The 16,875-nt window shown below is 45.8% G+C and overlaps 2 protein-coding genes and 1 pseudogene across 3 annotated transcripts in view; 2 read left to right on the forward strand and 1 right to left on the reverse strand.

The window, feature by feature from the left end:
• The window catches only part of auts2a (activator of transcription and developmental regulator AUTS2 a), a gene marked incomplete at its 5' end in the record, with an annotated part of 735,797 nt that overhangs the window by 115,898 nt on the left and 603,024 nt on the right, over positions 1–16,875 (reverse strand). The window lies entirely within an intron of this gene.
• Positions 4,458–6,004, forward strand: LOC310784157 (ATP-dependent clpX-like chaperone, mitochondrial pseudogene; annotated as a pseudogene). Its single transcript has one exon. The product of its transcript is annotated as an ATP-dependent clpX-like chaperone, mitochondrial pseudogene (transcript).
• Positions 7,546–9,576, forward strand: LOC310784756 (ATP-dependent clpX-like chaperone, mitochondrial; the record flags this gene model as incomplete). The annotated part of the gene is made up of 2 exons (XM_083645791.1): positions 7,546–8,196; positions 8,416–9,576. 2 exons carry the CDS (start codon positions 7,546–7,548, stop codon positions 9,574–9,576), a joined length of 1,812 nt encoding a protein of 603 aa, XP_083501917.1.

The following is a 16,875-nucleotide window of genomic DNA, read 5'->3' on the forward strand; positions in this document are numbered from 1 at the left end:
AGCAGCGGGGGGGGGGGGGGGGGGGGCACCGCTGCTAAATAGCGGAAACTCTGGCCTATACATGTACAACTATATGCTTTAAAATAAAATGTATCTATGTAATCAGGTAAGAAGACTAAAGTATTTGTATTACTAAATCATTCGAGAACAGTGTTACCCTCGTGCTGTCATCTAGAAATCTGCAGTAAATTGGTTAGGTAACAATGCTATCAGTGTTTAACATGGGTAAACAATCAGGTAAACAACATTCATATAATCAACACAAGACAAGTTTGCAATGAACTACAAAGGATCCTGTGTTTACGGAACACATACTGTAAAAACAAATGACGCTGGGTTAATATGCCAGAAAAATTCTACTCAGATCAAAGAGTTTAGAGGCACACAGTCTGCCTACATGTATTTAATTAGGAAGAATATGTAGATTATTAATGATCTATGAAGGCTTTAGTCAGTTAGTAAAACAAAAACAAACTAAAAGGCATCACTCCTCAGATGCGGTCAGTCCTTGTGTAATTAATTAATTAATTAATTAATTAATTGAAAAATTATTATTTTTTCATGGGAATCATAGTTTAATTTCCACACTATACATAGCAGCACATGATACACGGCTAACATACAGTGCCAAAGTAATTAGGTTTATATGACTTTTGGTCAAAATAGAATGAACCATATGAGTCTATGATGACAAATCTGAATGTGAATCCTCTTCAAAAACACAAGAACAGGAAAGAATAATCAAGTGACAAACTCAGTTAACACAATAATCACTTGAAGATGTCAACATTTCCTTTTCTGAGAATTGTTCCTCTTTTTCACCCGACACAATCCATTTTCTCTTTCATCACCTGCAAGACCTGGGGTGCAACAGGCGGTCTGCAGGAGGACCATGTTGCACATTTCCCTTCCCCCCTTCTTTCACTGAGTTGTTTTTATGCCTGAGCTGGATTGACCAGTAGAAGTAGAGGAGTGATTGGAGGAAGTATGATATAAATGTGTTCCTGCCTTTTCTCCCTATACTTTTTTCTACGCTTCCTTCTGCTACACAGTCCCTTTTAATTTTCACACATTCATTCCCTGCATGTTTTCTTGTAACTCTTACTCAACAGCCCATCACATTTTGAGCTGCAGAACACACCTTTCCACTCTTTCCAACATTGCCATGCTGTGTTCCCCTAGCAGTAGAGGAAATCACTTCTGGCTTTACTCTACAGTTTTGTGAATCATGTTTTTGCACGGCCTTATTGTCGACTGCATATTTTTCACAATGCACGAAAGAGGATTAGTGTCATCCTCGTGTCTCTTTGGTGTGCTGTCTTTAGTGTCCTCCTCGTGTCTCTTTGGTCTGCTGTCTTTAGTGTCATCCTCGTGTCTCTTTGGTGTGCTGTCTTTAGTGTCATCCTCATGTCTCTTTGGTGTGCTGTCTTTAGTGTCATCCTCATGTGCTGTCTTTAGTGTCATCCTCATGTCTCTTTGGTGTGCTGTCTTTAGTGTCATCCTCATGTGCTGTCTTTAGTGTCATCCTCGTGTCTCTTTGGTGTGCTGTCTTTAGTGTCATCCTCGTGTCTCTTTGGTGTGCTGTCTTTAGTGTCATCCTCGTGTCTCTTTGGTGTGCTGTCTTTAGTGTCATCCTCGTGTCTCTTTGGTGTGCTGTCTTTAGTGTCATCCTCATGTCTCTTTGGTGTGCTGTCTTTAGTGTCATCCTCATGTGCTGTCTTTAGTGTCATCCTCATGTCTCTTTGGTGTGCTGTCTTTAGTGTCATCCTCATGTGCTGTCTTTAGTGTCATCCTCGTGTCTCTTTGGTGTGCTGTCTTTAGTGTCATCCTCGTGTCTCTTTGGTGTGCTGTCTTTAGTGTCATCCTCGTGTCTCTTTGGTGTGCTGTCTTTAGTGTCATCCTCATGTCTCTTTGGTGTGCTGTCTTTTTCATGTGCCTTGCGGTTGATTTGTTCTTCATATCTTGCTGAGTCTTGAAGAAGATCCAGCAAGATACGCACACTGCTCAAGAGCAGTGTGCGGATCTTCTCCAAGACTCAACTGATACTTTCCAAAACACCTGCACCAGAGGGAATTGGATGTGCAAATATCTCCTTGAAAAAAGTTATCAGTAGATTGATTTTGACACTTGACAGTAGGGGTGGGCGATATGGCAAAAATCTCATATCACGATTTTTTCAGGCAGGGTCACGATCCACGATCTTATCACGATTCTTTTTCATCTTGGTTTTTAAGACTATTTTGGTAAATGGTAAATGGCCTGCATTTATATAGCGCTTTTATCCAAAGCGCTTTACAATCAGTAGATAGTCTACATTCACCCATTCATACACCGATGGCGGCAGGCTGCCACGCAGGGTGCCTACACACCATCGGGAGCAAGGAGGGTTAAGTGTCTTGCCCAAGGACACAGCGACAGCAGCTGGGAGGGAGCGGGGATCGAACCGCCAACCCTTGCGTCATTGGCCGACCCGCTCTACCTCCTGAGCTAAAGCCTGAGCTAAAGCCGTTGCAAGTCACTGAACAGTACAAGTACAACCAAACTAATTTCGGGTTCGTACGGTCATGAAAAACCTGAAAAGTCCAATTTAAAATACAATTCCCAGGCCCTGGAAAAGTGATAGGAAAAGTTTGGGAAAAGTCATGGAAATTTCAAATTTGTTTCATAAATATTTCCATGTCGTTCAATTTTTATGCTGAGTTTAAGCTGAGCCAGACGGGATTTGTCTGTCGGGTTTAATCTTTACGTTTACAATAATTCATGTTTGGGGTTCCCAAACTTTTTCATCTTGGGACCCAAAAGATACATTTTGTGTCTCCCTGGGACCCAAAAACACATACTGTAATGAGTTACTGTAATGAGTTACAGTATGTGTTACAGTTACTAAGAAATAATAACACGCTCAATAACGTTACCTGAAAACTAGTTTGGTGGTGGCCTGACACACTTTCCATAAACTCGGTGAGGGAGGCAGGCAGACTAGCCACTTGGTTAATGGAGAAATAGGCTGCCTACATCATGTCATGGGCAACTGCAACAGACCGCCCTGGCCAAGCAAAATGCAGGTTGTGTTGTCGCAAATCATTCAATATTTTGAACATTAGAGAGGCGGCGGCATTAACGAGCCACGCGCAAATGAAGCAAACATCAAGGGCGCTGCTGCTTGTCAAGGTAACGTTATTACTGTCTGCAACTCCCATCACTGGACTGTTTCAATCTTACCACAGCGAGGGAACTGCTATCACCGAGCGAGCAGAACGTCCCTCTCTCGTCAGCTACAGTACCAAGCAGGCAGCGTGACCGAAAAATTAAGTCTGAACTGTGGGGGCAATGCGACGTTGGCCGCTGACGGCGGCTAATTATTATTATTATTTAACTCCTTCAAAGATGCCAGCCTGCTACGTTAAGTTTGTGTGTCTGTTCACATGACAAGTCAAACCAACTCCTCCCTCTGTGTTGTAAAGGGGGGGACTTTGGAGTCATCTTTCAGACATAGAAATGCAACTGATAGTGCACTGCATGTATGTAGCGTGATTCTAACGATCTGTCTGGAAAGGCATATCGTGGAGCCATTCTAATCATTAACGATCTAAGATCGTCATATCGCCCACCCCTACTTGACAATGTAATGACCTCCTTTCAGACTGCCAAAATAATTCACTAAAGCATCAAGGTCATGCAATCCTCTGTCTGTAATGTCTGCGGCACATCAACGTGACAGCTAAGTTTGACATAGCACATGCAACCAACGTCAAACCTAAACCTCTTGAGCACCAGGGTCAGAATCTCTGGATGTTGTGTTATCTTGCATTCAATGGTTGCTTCTCCTTTTGATCACACTGCTTGCAGTACATCTCATCTCATACATTCTGCCCGCTGAGTTTCAATGCATGGCATTATAAATGTCTCCAACCCATTCCTCACACTGCGGGCTTGATGAGACGGCTCTTAGATCATAATCATCAATCATAATTGCTGGAGCGACATCACTGATGACATCACAATAGCTCGTGTGACATCACTGATGAAATCACAGGTGACAACGTTGGAGAGATTGCTATTACATACTGACCTGTTTCACTAGAGTAAAGGGGGCGAGAGAACGTTTGTGACTTAGCAAAATAGTTTCAAAGGAGCTGTCAAGACGATTTAATCTTCAAGTAGATTTCATCGTGCCCTGATTTTGAGCAGGAAGTATGTCCTGTCCACTGTCCACTGTCCACTGTCCATGCACTGTGGCTGTGAGATTGTTTTTAAATTCTGTGCACAGAGGATTGTCATGTTCCCAGATCCAGCTGTTCTCTCGGAGTAGACATGGGTCGAGGCAAATTAATTTACCTCCCCGGATCTGGGTGAGGTCATTTTCAGAGACAGCTGTCTGCTACACCTCTAAAGATAGGAAGGACAGTGGAACTGATGGTGGAAAGTTTAGCTTCAGCGAATTCCACAGGTACCTCATGGCTCTACCTGAGATGGACTCTAAGAAGGGGTTAAACAAAGAGCCAGAATCTGCTGCTGAGCCTCTGAACCTGGCATTTGCACAGAAACCACCTCCACCCCCGAAAAAGATTTATGCTTACCTCGACAAGTATGTTGTTGGTCAGTCCTATGCGAAAAAGGTGTTGGCAGTTGCAGTCTACAATCACTACAAGCGCATTATCTATAACAACATACCTGCTGGGAGTCAGCAGCAGGTGGTGGCGGGGAAACTCTCTCCACCTCTGACTCCTTGTGGGCTAGAGATGAGAAGACGAGAGGATGAGTACAGAATCCCAAAACTGCCGCAGATTGCAGGGATTAGTCCCCATGGAAATGCCCTGGGAGCATCCATGCAGCAGCAGGATCGGCAGCAAGCTCCTCAAGAGCGAAGGTGCCGGGACGTCCTGGACTCCACCCACACCAACATCAAACTGGAAAAGAGCAACATTGTACTTCTAGGCCCAACTGGTTCAGGAAAGACATTCTTGGCACAGACGCTGGCCAAGTGTCTTGATGTTCCCTTTGCCATTTGTGACTGCACTACACTGACCCAGGCTGGATATGTGGGGGAAGACATTGACTCAGTTATTGCCAAACTACTGCAAGATGCCAACTATTCAGTGGAAAAAGCCCAGCAAGGTATCGTGTTTCTGGATGAAGTGGATAAGATTGGAAGTGTTCCTGGAATCCATCAGCTGAGAGATGTAGGAGGAGAAGGAGTCCAGCAGGGCTTGCTTAAATTACTGGAGGGCACGATTGTCAATGTTTCTGAGAAAAACTCCAGGAAAATGAGAAGAGAAACGGTGCAGGTAGACACAACAAACATCCTCTTTGTTGCATCCGGTGCCTTCAATGGACTTGACAGAATCATTAGCAGAAGAAAGAATGAAAAGTATTTGGGATTTGGAACTCCCTCCAACCTGAGGAAAGGGCAATGTGCGACGGTGGCAGCAGACCTGGCCATCACAGAAACAGACACAGTGGCAGAGATTGAGGAGAAGGACAGGCTGCTGAGGCACGCTGAGACCAGGGACCTGATTGAGTTTGGAATGATCCCAGAGTTTGTTGGCCGTTTTCCTGTGGTTGTGCCTCTGCACAGCCTGGATGAAGACACGTTGGTCCGAATCCTGACTGAGCCATGCAACGCCGTGGTGCCCCAGTACCAGGCTCTCTTCAGCATGAACAAATGTGAACTCAATGTGACTTCAGATGCCTTGAGGGCTATAGCCAGGTTTGCCCTTGAGAGGAAAACCGGAGCTCGTGGGCTCAGGTCAATCATGGAAAAGCTCCTTCTAGAGCCTATGTTTGAGGTGCCTCACTCTGACATCATGGCTGTAGAACTGAACAAAGATGTTGTCCAAGGCAAATCAGAGCCCAGATACATCAGAGCAGCAAGGAGTCGGCAGAAGAGGAAAACGACTCAGGCATCGTGGAGCAGAACCGGCCTCAGCAGGCAGACAGACGCTGCCAACAACTGAACCCCCTGTCATTCATTTCACCAAGTCTTGAAAACGGTGCAATCTAAAATGACTAGATTACCATGAACCTTTGATGGATACAACTCTGGGTTCGTATGACAGTCCTCAAAACCCTAACAACAAACATGTGGAAGATAGTAAAGGTAATGAAGGCTGCTGGTTCTAGCTGAGGAGTGTTTTCATGATGAACAAGGTTATGAGTGTGGCTCATCTGGTAGCACGCGTACCACGGAGGCTCAGTCCTTCGCACGGTCGATGCGGGTTCGAATCCGACCCGAGGTCCTTTGCCGCATGTCATCCCCTCTCTCTCTCCCAACCTTTCCTGTCTGCCTACTGTCCTGTCTAAAAAAGGCAAAAATGCCCAAAAATAATCTAAAAAAGAAAGAAAGAAAAAGGTTATGAGTGTGTAACAACAACAAAACTGCTTTTCTGTTTTCAGGTCTGTTACAGACGCTGTAAGCCCAATTTATTGATGTGATTGTTTATAGATATACTGTATATATTAGACATAGAGAGCCCCAGGAACGAGTCCGGAAAACATCGATGCTAACTCTTCCGGGTTCTTCACTGTTTTCGCCTATGGGATTTTTGAATGGGTTTTTGGCGCGATGCTTCTAATAAGGTCTCTGGGCAACGCAAGCTTAATCAAATGCGAACCATTGTTCAGTAGGATAATCTTCACACGAGGACCACTTTTATGAGTTTTTAAGCTTTTACGTGCCGTTAAAAGGGTGGCTAGCTAGCAAACGGCTAAATGAGACTACACTGTTGAGTCGACGGGGATATTATATGTCAACAGTGTCATCACTTCAAAGGACGAACACGGAAATTCTCTTTCCCTCACCTGGTTTAGCCCGGGGTAATCAGTGCACAGCAGCGCACACATCAACAACAGTCCAGGTTGAGTGGTGACGTGACAGGGAAGCCTATGCGACACTGTGTAGTTCTGGATTAGCTTAGCACGAGCTTTTAATTCTAGGGCTCGCATTTACGCTTCAAAACTCATGAAAGTGGTCCTCATGTGTGAAGATTATCCGGCTGAACACTGGTTCGCGTTTGATTAAGCTTGCGTTGCCCAGAGACCTTATTTGAAGCATCGCGGCAAAAACCCATTGAAAAATCCCATAGGCAGAAACAGTGAAGAACCAGGAAGTCCGGGACTTCCGCGTTCCGACTACAAAAATACATCATTCCTGGGGCTCTCTATTTAGGATGTGAGGACAGTGGTGCGGCGGCCCACAATCCTTCAACTGAGCATGCTCCGAATTGCTCGAGTGACATCACTGATGACATCCTCATCGTGTGCCTGAGTGACATCGCTGGTGACATCATCAGTGATTTGACAGACACTTATGTCATAGACATTGTGACACCTTCCCTGCAAAGGCTCTAAGTATGACCGTTACATCACTTTGGCTCTACTCCTACCTCTAGTGTAATAGCATCCCGAAGGAGCTAACAATAGCTATCTGATTAATGTGATAGATGAGAATACCAGAGTAAAGGGAGTGGCTTAGCAAAATTGTTGTTTCAACGAAGCTGTCAAGACGTGGTTCGTTTCATCGTGCCCTGATTTTAAGCCAGAAGTATGTCCTCTCCGTGCACTGCGGCTGTGAGATTGTTTTTAAATTCTGCACACAGAGGATTGTCATGTTCCCGGATCCAGCTGTTCCCTCTGTGTAGACATGGGTTGAGGGAAACTCATTTACTTCCCCGGATCTGGGTGAGGTCATTTTCAGAGACAGTTGTCTGCTACACCTCTAAAGATGGGACAACAAATGCCAGTGGAACTGATGGTGGAAAGAAAAGCCTCAGCAATGGAAAGAGACTTTCAAGCTCTGGAGGATCAGGCAAGGGAGGAAGCCAGCACCACTGCCCTAAATGTGGAGATCCTTGCACACTTGTACCATTTGTATCATTAACACGATTTTTAAAATGTGAAAAATGTGACGTGCTCATGGTTCTCCATGAGAAGGACTCTAAGAAAGGGTTAAACAAAGAGACAGAATCTGCTGCTGAGGCTCTGAACCTGGCAATTGCTCAGAAACCACTTCCACCCCCGAAAAAGATTTATGCTTACCTTGACAATTATGTTGTTGGCCAGTCCTATGCAAAAAAGGTGTTGGCAGTTGCAGTCTACAATCACTACAAGCGCATTATCTATAACAACATACCTGCTGGGAGTCGGCAGCAGGTAGAGGTGGAAGACCAGGCCTCTCTAACTCCTCGTGAGCTAGAGGTGAGAAGACGAGAGGATGAGTACAGAATCCCAAAACTGCCGCAGACTGCAGGGATTAGTCCCCATGGAAATGCCCTGGGAGCATCCATGCAGCAGCAGGGTCCTCAGGAGAGGAGGGGCGGGGACGTACTGCGCATTATTTACAACATACCTGCTGGGAGTCAGCAGCAGGTGGTGGTGGGGAAACGCTCTCGACCTCTGACTCCTTGTGGGCTAGAGATGAGAAGACGAGAGGATGAGTACAGAATCCCAAAACTGCCGCAGATTGCAGGGATTAGTCCCCATGGAAATGCCCTGGGAGCATCCATGCAGCAGCAGGATTGCCAGCAAGCTCCTCAAGAGCGAAGGGGCCGGGACGTCCTGGACTCCACCCACACCGACATCAAACTGGAAAAGAGCAACATTGTACTTCTAGGCCCAACTGGGTCAGGAAAGACTTTCTTGGCACAGACGCTGGCCAAGTGTCTTGATGTTCCCTTTGCCATTTGTGACTGCACTACACTGACCCAGGCTGGCTATGTGGGAGAAGACATTGACTCAGTTATTGCCAAACTGCTGCAAGATGCCAACTATTCCAGGGAAAAAGCCCAGCAAGGTATCGTGTTTCTGGATGAAGTGGATAAGATTGGAAGTGTTCCTGGAATCCATCAACTGAGAGATGTAGGAGGAGAAGGAGTCCAGCAGGGCTTGCTTAAATTACTGGAGGGCACGATTGTCAATATTTCTGAGAAAAACTCCAGGAATATGAGAGGAGAAACGGTGCAGGTAGACACAACAAACATCCTCTTTGTTGCATCCGGTGCCTTCAATGGACTTGACAGAATCATTAGCAGAAGAAAGAATGAAAAGTATTTGGGATTTGGAACTCCCTCCAACCTGAGGAAAGGGCAACGTGCGACGGTGGCAGCAGACCTGGCCATCACAGAAACAGACACAGTGGCAGAGATTGAGGAGAAGGACAGGCTGCTGAGGCACGCTGAGACCAGGGACCTGATTGAGTTTGGAATGATCCCAGAGTTTGTTGGCCGTTTTCCTGTGGTTGTGCCTCTGCACAGCCTGGATGAAGACACGTTGGTCCGAATCCTGACTGAGCCATGCAACGCCGTGGTGCCCCAGTACCAGGCTCTCTTCAGCATGAACAAATGTGAACTCAATGTGACTTCAGATGCCTTGAGGGCTATAGCCAGGTTTGCCCTTGAGAGGAAAACCGGAGCTCGTGGGCTCAGGTCAATCATGGAAAAGCTCCTTCTAGAGCCTATGTTTGAGGTGCCTCACTCTGACATCATGGCTGTAGAACTGAACAAAGATGTCGTCCAAGGCAAATCAGAGCCCAGATACATCAGAGTGTCTAAGGAGTCGGCAGAAGAGGAATACGACTGAACTGAACCCCCTGTCATTTCATTTCACCAAGTCCTAAAAACAGTCCAAACTAAAATCACTAGATTACCATGAACCTTGCATGGATACAACTCTAGGTTCTTATTACAGCCCCTGACACCCTAACAACAACCACAGAAGAGGTAGTAAAGGTAAGGGTTAGGGTGATGAACAAGGTTATAAGCGTGTATAACAACAACGAAACTGCTTTTCTCTGTTTTCAGAGGTGTTTTACAGAAGTAGACCAAAGAGTTGTGACTCTTAAATTTATTGATGCGATTCTTTAAATATATAAATATGTAATCTAAAAAAAAAAGTAATACGAAAACAAGCACAAATTCGCAATAGCTGCGACCAGATTTGCAAATTTAAGAAAACAAGTGCAAATTCGCAATAGCTGTGACCAGATATGCGAATTTCTGTGGACCAACCGACCGACCAACCAACCGACCTACAGTATATTATAGCTGCGCAGCTTTAGGGCTGCTGGTCACAGCTAAAAATAACTAAGACTGGTGCAACTTGGGAAACTCCATCACCAATTCCATGCACTAGTGGTGGAACCCTGGGAGTTGGACACTAAGCCACTTCAATGTAAAAACTGTTGGAAGTATGGTCATAGCTTGTATGTGTGTAGAAGTTGTAGTATGTGGTTTATTTGGGGTGAAGGAGTGTAAGGAAGATTGTGCGACTTGGAAGGAGCGAGTGTCTTCATTGCAAAGAGAATCATGCAGCATTCGAGGAGAAATGTTCAAAGAGAGTAAAGGAGGTAGACAGTCAGGGAGAGTTCTAGGAGACCTAGAGGTGAGACAGGAAATTAAAGAGCTCAAATCAGCCAGCAAGCATGATCAGTTTTGTTTTTGTAAAGATCAAGTGAAGTTTCTGGCCTTTGTGGCGATGATAATTAACTACTGCTGGAGTGGAAAAGAAGTCGGAAGGAATTGACACAATTGTGGAAGCAGCAAGGAATTTCAGCAAGCAGCAAGCAATTTCTGGGTGTTGTGGGTTTCTGGAAATGATGTGCAGAAGTTGTTGAGAGAAGCTTTTGGGCCTCTAGAGACTTGTAGTAGAATGGGAAGTGGGTGGGTCTTTTATTTTATTTTAGTTCAATTTAGTTTAGTCCAGTTAGAATCCAGTAGTTGGCGGTAATGCAACAATTTGGATGCCAACCGCTGTTAAACACCAGCTAATCGAGCCTGAACCTGCGGCTCGATAAGCAGCAAAGTTTATTTCATGCAATTCTAGTTTTTTAAGACCCCCTAAAATAATTTCCCCCCCGGGATTTTTCTCCCATTTTTCTCCTCAATTGTACTTGGCCAATTCCCCCAGCTCCACCCCCTCTGCTGATCTGGGGCGAGCCGTAGACTCGCATAGTGCTTCCTCTGATACATGTGCAGTCAGCCGTATTTTTCAACTGACAGCGAGGAGTGTCACCGGCAGGACGTAGTGGATCACGCTATTCCCCCCAGTTCCTCTACCCCAAACAGGCGCCCTGACCGACCAGAGGAGGCACTAGTGCTGAGTTACCTGGACATCCCATGTTAAAACACAGCTAGACTTTCCGCTCACCACAACACAGATCATCATGTACATAATTTCCTCATCTCCACCAGCATTGTCACAGTCGAGCTTTTAACACATTTATGTCGGATCCTCACACTGGTTTAATTCTGTTTATGTAGTTTAGTTTAGTTTAGTTTATTTGACAAAAGTTAAAATACAGTGGTAAAACCATATATAGGACATTGTCAGACATAACACGATAAACTCCAGGACTTATTTCCAACCCCGCCCAACAAGGCAATGACAGTCATTCAATGTGGGCGACTTACAACATGCCACATAGTAACACAACAATCAGTTCACAAATACAATACAGAATGGGATAAAAAAGTAAAAACTCAGTAGAGCTTCATAGAGCTTCGTAGAGCTTTTAGGGCTTCGAACAGCTGGGTCAGTTCTTCCTTAGTCTCTCAAGCCAAACTGTCTCTTTTACATTCTGCGAATACAGCTTAGACAGTCTGTAATTCACGCCATCAGAACATGGACAAAGGAAGTTGGGGGGGGGGGAGACGCTTCATACCAGAGGAAGTTTGAACCGATGCAGGTGATTGGAGATATACGAGCAAATGTCCCCGTCTTTTCCGTGGTCGACATACAGACGTTTAGGCGGAAGAATTTGAAAATTTGAAAAAAAAGCCAACGATCTAGAGACTAGGTCTTCCTCTGTGTTCTCTGGAGAAAGTTTGATCACTCGCTGCTAAGGTATGGTTCCTCACACCAGGTCTGGGACGTTGCTCCCAGTCCGTCCTCCACCTGCAGGTCGTACATGAACTGACGCCTGTCGGACTGTAGCGGCCTGGCAAACTGCTGGCTCGATTGGCTCATATCCGCACCCAGGATCTGTGTGGCCTCCTGGTTCTGTTTCAGACACATCAGGGCGGTGAGGTTGAAGACCGCTGGGGAGGATGTTCCAGGTTGTAGCCATTGGCCATGTGCATCTAACGATGGGATATGACATGCCATGAGACAGATGGACTACAGTGTTTCCTAAGCTAATGCTGGCGAAGATGCTGGCCAGGGTGCACGCTGCACAGGAGCCTCCACATCCTCTGGGTCCCTCACCGCTCTCAGGTCCATGCCCCTCTCCCTGGTGATGCCTTCACCATATCTGATGTTGCAGCTTGCCATCTCAAATGCATAGACTGTCTTTGTGACGCTGCAGGCTGCAGCTAAAGCACCGTGGTGGAAGGTGTTGGAGTGAGCTGGACATCTGCATGCTGCTATCTCGAGCTGTCTGAGAAGGTGAGCCACTCTGTCATGTGCTGCTCGTGAACAACTTTCCTTTATCAACTACAGGGTCGTCCTTTTTTTTCAATTAAACTTAATTTATTACATAGTAACGTGTTGGAACAACCACAGGTATTCGCTGTTTGAACACGGATATCATCATCATCTAGAACCACAATGTTTTTGTTGGAGGGATGTGGGTCTCTGCCTCAGTCTCTCTCCACTCTTTGGGCATCACTTTGCCGACTGGTGACAGGTTCCAGGTGATGCCCGTCTGAGTCAGGACAAACGTCCACACAGCCGTGCAGAAGACGGCTCCTCCGATGACAATGCCGGTGCCATACTTGTCGTGGAAATCGGGTTGCGTGGATCTATGCCTCACCTGGCGCACTGCCCGACCGGTGATGTTTACAGCGGCTTTTGCGAAACTATACATGTTCTGGCTGGAGATATCAAATAACCTTGTAGAGGGGAAGAATCTGGCCACACCTATAGCAAGCGGTCCAATTTATAACCTCAGCAGGGAAGGATATATGACATCAATGACATGTCACAATGTCTATGACATCATCAATGGGATGACATCATCACCAGTGATTTATGACATCACCGATGATGTCACTGATGATGTCACAATGTCTGCAAGTGACAGTTGTGATCTTACAGGTGTGATCTCACTGTGTATCATGTGTGATTTCTGTGTTCATCAGTGATGTCATAAAATCACTCATCAGTGACAGTGAGTAATATCGTCAGTGATGTCACTCAAGCAAATGTGATATCGGTGAAATGTCATCAGTGATGTCATCGTGTGACATCATCGGTGTGAAATCTTCGCCGACCTTGTGATGTCATCAGTGATGATGTCATCAGTGATGTCATAGATGACAATGATGTCATCGGTGTGACCTGACCACTTTCTTTCATAGGAACATAGACACCTCACCCCCAAATGGCTACTATGACATCATCGGCAACCTGCCCACTCGGCCCCTAGTGGTCACGTATGACATCATCGGCGACCTGGCCACTCGGCCCCTAGTGGCCCCGTATGACATAATTGGCAACGTGCTGATGAAGGCCATTCAGTTCGTTTCTCCCCCGATATACATTCTCCTGTCTGACAGAGACAGTGTGCTGAAATAATTCTTTGACAGATTTGTCTACTTGAAAACAGGAAAAACCTTGTCAGACTGTGTGTCCATATCTGATCAGATTTCCTCCCGATCAGATTTCCTCCAACACCGCTCAAGGTCCCTTTCCTTCAAATGGCTGCTATTAAAGGACGGCTTTTCCGTGGGGGATATGAATATATATTAAATCTCACGCCCCTAAGGTTTTCGAATCCATTGAAATTTTTGAAATTGGAGCTTCACTCCCAGAGATATCAAGCATCTCTCACATATTTTTTGGGCCAGCCGACGCGTTTCGCGTCATCTGGCCCAAGTCCGCCTTGCGGAAGTCGTGCACCTATGAACTACAACTGTTGTGAGCCATGGTCCCGCCTCTAGAGGTCCTCCACGCCCCTTCAGAAGTCTGAAGAAAAACAAAAAGGCAGCCATCTTTTTCGACCACCTAGCCTGCTGTAGCTAGGTTAGCTTTCCATAGCTCCTTGCAAAGAGACGATTTTCTCGGGAACGGAAGCACGGACAGACACGTGACTGGCGGCATTGGAAAGCTCGTCAAATTTTACATCTAGTAGTAGGTGGGTTGAAGTAACGAAATCAACGCTGAGCAATGTACCCGTTTTTACACATTTTTACAGAAAATAGTTACAACATCAGATGCGCGTAACTCCTACGAAAATGCCTTAAAATGCATGAAAAATTTTTTATGAAGACATCTCCCGACATATATACTTCAGTTTAAATTTGGTGCAATTTGGAGGCAATTGATTTTCGATTTATTTTCGATTTATTTCTTCTTCTCTCCATGTCTTCTCTCCATGTCTTCTTCTTCTTTGAGTTTTATGGCGGTTGGCAAACATATATGTGCATTACCCCCACCTACTGGAGTTTGATATCAGCCAAACGCCTGAGGGGTGGGCATGGAAACGAAGGCCACGCGAGCCCAGTGCATTGTGGGAAATGTAGTATTACGAGTCCCCGCACCCGCACCTCCCCCCCACCACCCCCCCCCCCCACAAACAGAGTGGATTTCTGGTGATATCTCAGGCTGTAAACAACCAATTTCAAAAATTTCAACTGATTTGAAAACCTTAGGGGCGTGAGATTTAATATATATTCATATCCCCCACGGAAAAGCCGGCCTTTAAGGCCCTGTTTACACGGAAACACTCCCTGCATAAAACTCAAACTTTTTTAGCGTTTAGTGCCTTCCTTTTACACGGGAACGGCGTTCTTGGTTCCTCTGTGTCACTCTATCGTGTGGAAAATTAATTTAATCCTAGAAAGCGACATCAAGCCCGTTAGAAATAGACAGAATAGAGGAAGCGTTTTTACCTTCAAAATAATTATTATAATTATATAACTGGGTGAATAAAAATCAGGGCCGTCGACTTACTACATGTTAAAATTCTTTTAGTTGTCTGTGTGCTGACTATATGTCTTCTGCGTACTTCGGATCACACAAACAAAAATTTTAGCAACATGCATCAATAAGGCTATTAGTTTATTTAATTACCATTATTGTGAAGGTTTTAACCAGACGTTTCAATGTTATTCTGACGCACTTGATGCTGCTCTAAGTTTTTTGCGGCTTCAGCCTGCAAATAGTTATCACAAACGCTGTGTATAAACGCGAAATCAAATGCCAGTTTGCCGTTTTATGAGACCGTTCTCATCTAAACATGGCCTAGGTTTCCCTTTAGAGGGATGACAAATTGATGGGAGCAGACAAGTCACACGTTACACTGAAATCAGAAGTTAAACACTGTTATGGCCCTATCGTCGTACGGCGCTATCGTTTGCGCGCCTCTTATTGCTATCTTCCCAGCGTCTTAAGCTATCGTCTGCCTCCACCGTCCAGTTTTGCGCTGAGATGACACAGGTCTAGTAGGCGTGGCCCAGGCGTGTCCGTGGGCCTCTAGCCTATCATGTGTCTCGCGTGTGTCATTTAGCGCTGTGGCGAAGATACCGTCGGTATGTGCCGAGCACAAAGAGAGGTTTGGGCGTTCCAATATAGGCAAAAATAGGCATTCCAGCGCAATCTGTTAGAAAAATGGGCCTTGGGTGCTCTCAATTTTAACGCCAGCAAATAGCTGGTCTTAGCGCAAACAACCCTATACGCCAGGTGTACGCCTGAGCGCAGACAGTATTCTCCGGCGCAGTGCAGGAAATCCTCGCTTGGATAGGCCCATTACGCACAGCTCGTGCGCGGACACACAATTCCCTCCTCAGAATGCCACGTTGATTTTCAACTAACCTACACTGCAGAAAAAAACACCTTGATTTAACAATGAGAATTCGTTTGTCATGGTTTTGTGCGAAAAAGTGATTTGCGTTATGAATTGGATTACCAGGGGAACGAGGGTCTGGCGGGGCGGGAGTCTGTGTGTAGTGCGGGGAGGGGTGGTTTGTGTTCGGCTAGTGTGCCGTGTCCTGAAGGGGGGTCTCCCCGAATAAGGTGTGAGCTGGGCCAGGTAGGCAGGCCGGGGGGGTCGGTGCACATAGAGGCACTGCAGAGGCACCGAGGCAGCGCTGTGCATGGTCCCGCGGATCGAAATCAGTTTCTGGCAGCAAATCACTTTCTGACACAACACCGGCCAGTAGGCTATAGTATACAGTAACCATTGATAGTATACAGTAACCTCTCTCCCTCCACCATTGCACCATGCAACAATAGCTTAACCCGAGACAATTCTGGTATAGGCTATTGAAATAAAATCTCACACATCCCTACCCTATTAAAGAAATGAATATTTTTAAATGTGTATGTTATAGCCTATATGAGCGAAACGACTAATTAAAAGGCTACTAATTACAAAAGCATCAATTTGCGTTACGAATCTGAACTGGTTCATCCTCCAATTCTCTCTTCCCTCTCTCGTTCTCTCCCCCCTCTCTCTCTCTGACTCTCTCCCTCTCTCTTTTCTCTGTCTCTCTCTCACACTCACTCTGCTTGCACTAAGCAAGAAAGAAGCTGCTGCCTGCAGGCGGTGACGCTGTGGCTTTTAAGGCGAGTGATCTCAACTTGTGGTGAATCCTGTTAATATGGGCATAAACACGCCTATCGGGGTTTGCGCTGAGATGACGTGAAAGGGGAGCGGCCCGACACGTCCACAATTAGGGCTTTGCGCGGCGTTATTCCAGCGCAAAACGGGCGCTAACGCAAAATTACCGCCGTTGGGAAGATAGGGCCCTTAATCTGCTGCTGCATCCCTTGCCAACTTGCACACATCCATCCCTAACACATGCACACGCACACACGGGCACACAGGCCCATGACTTGGTACTACAGTATATTCTAACACTACATCTTCATCTCCAGGTATAGACCGTCTGCGGGGTTTACAGTAAATAGAGCCTGTGCTCCTGGGAAGAGAAAGCACAG

Source organism: Poromitra crassiceps, assembly GCF_964638095.1.
Source record: "Poromitra crassiceps genome assembly, chromosome: 1".
NCBI lineage: Eukaryota > Metazoa > Chordata > Actinopteri > Beryciformes > Melamphaidae > Poromitra > Poromitra crassiceps.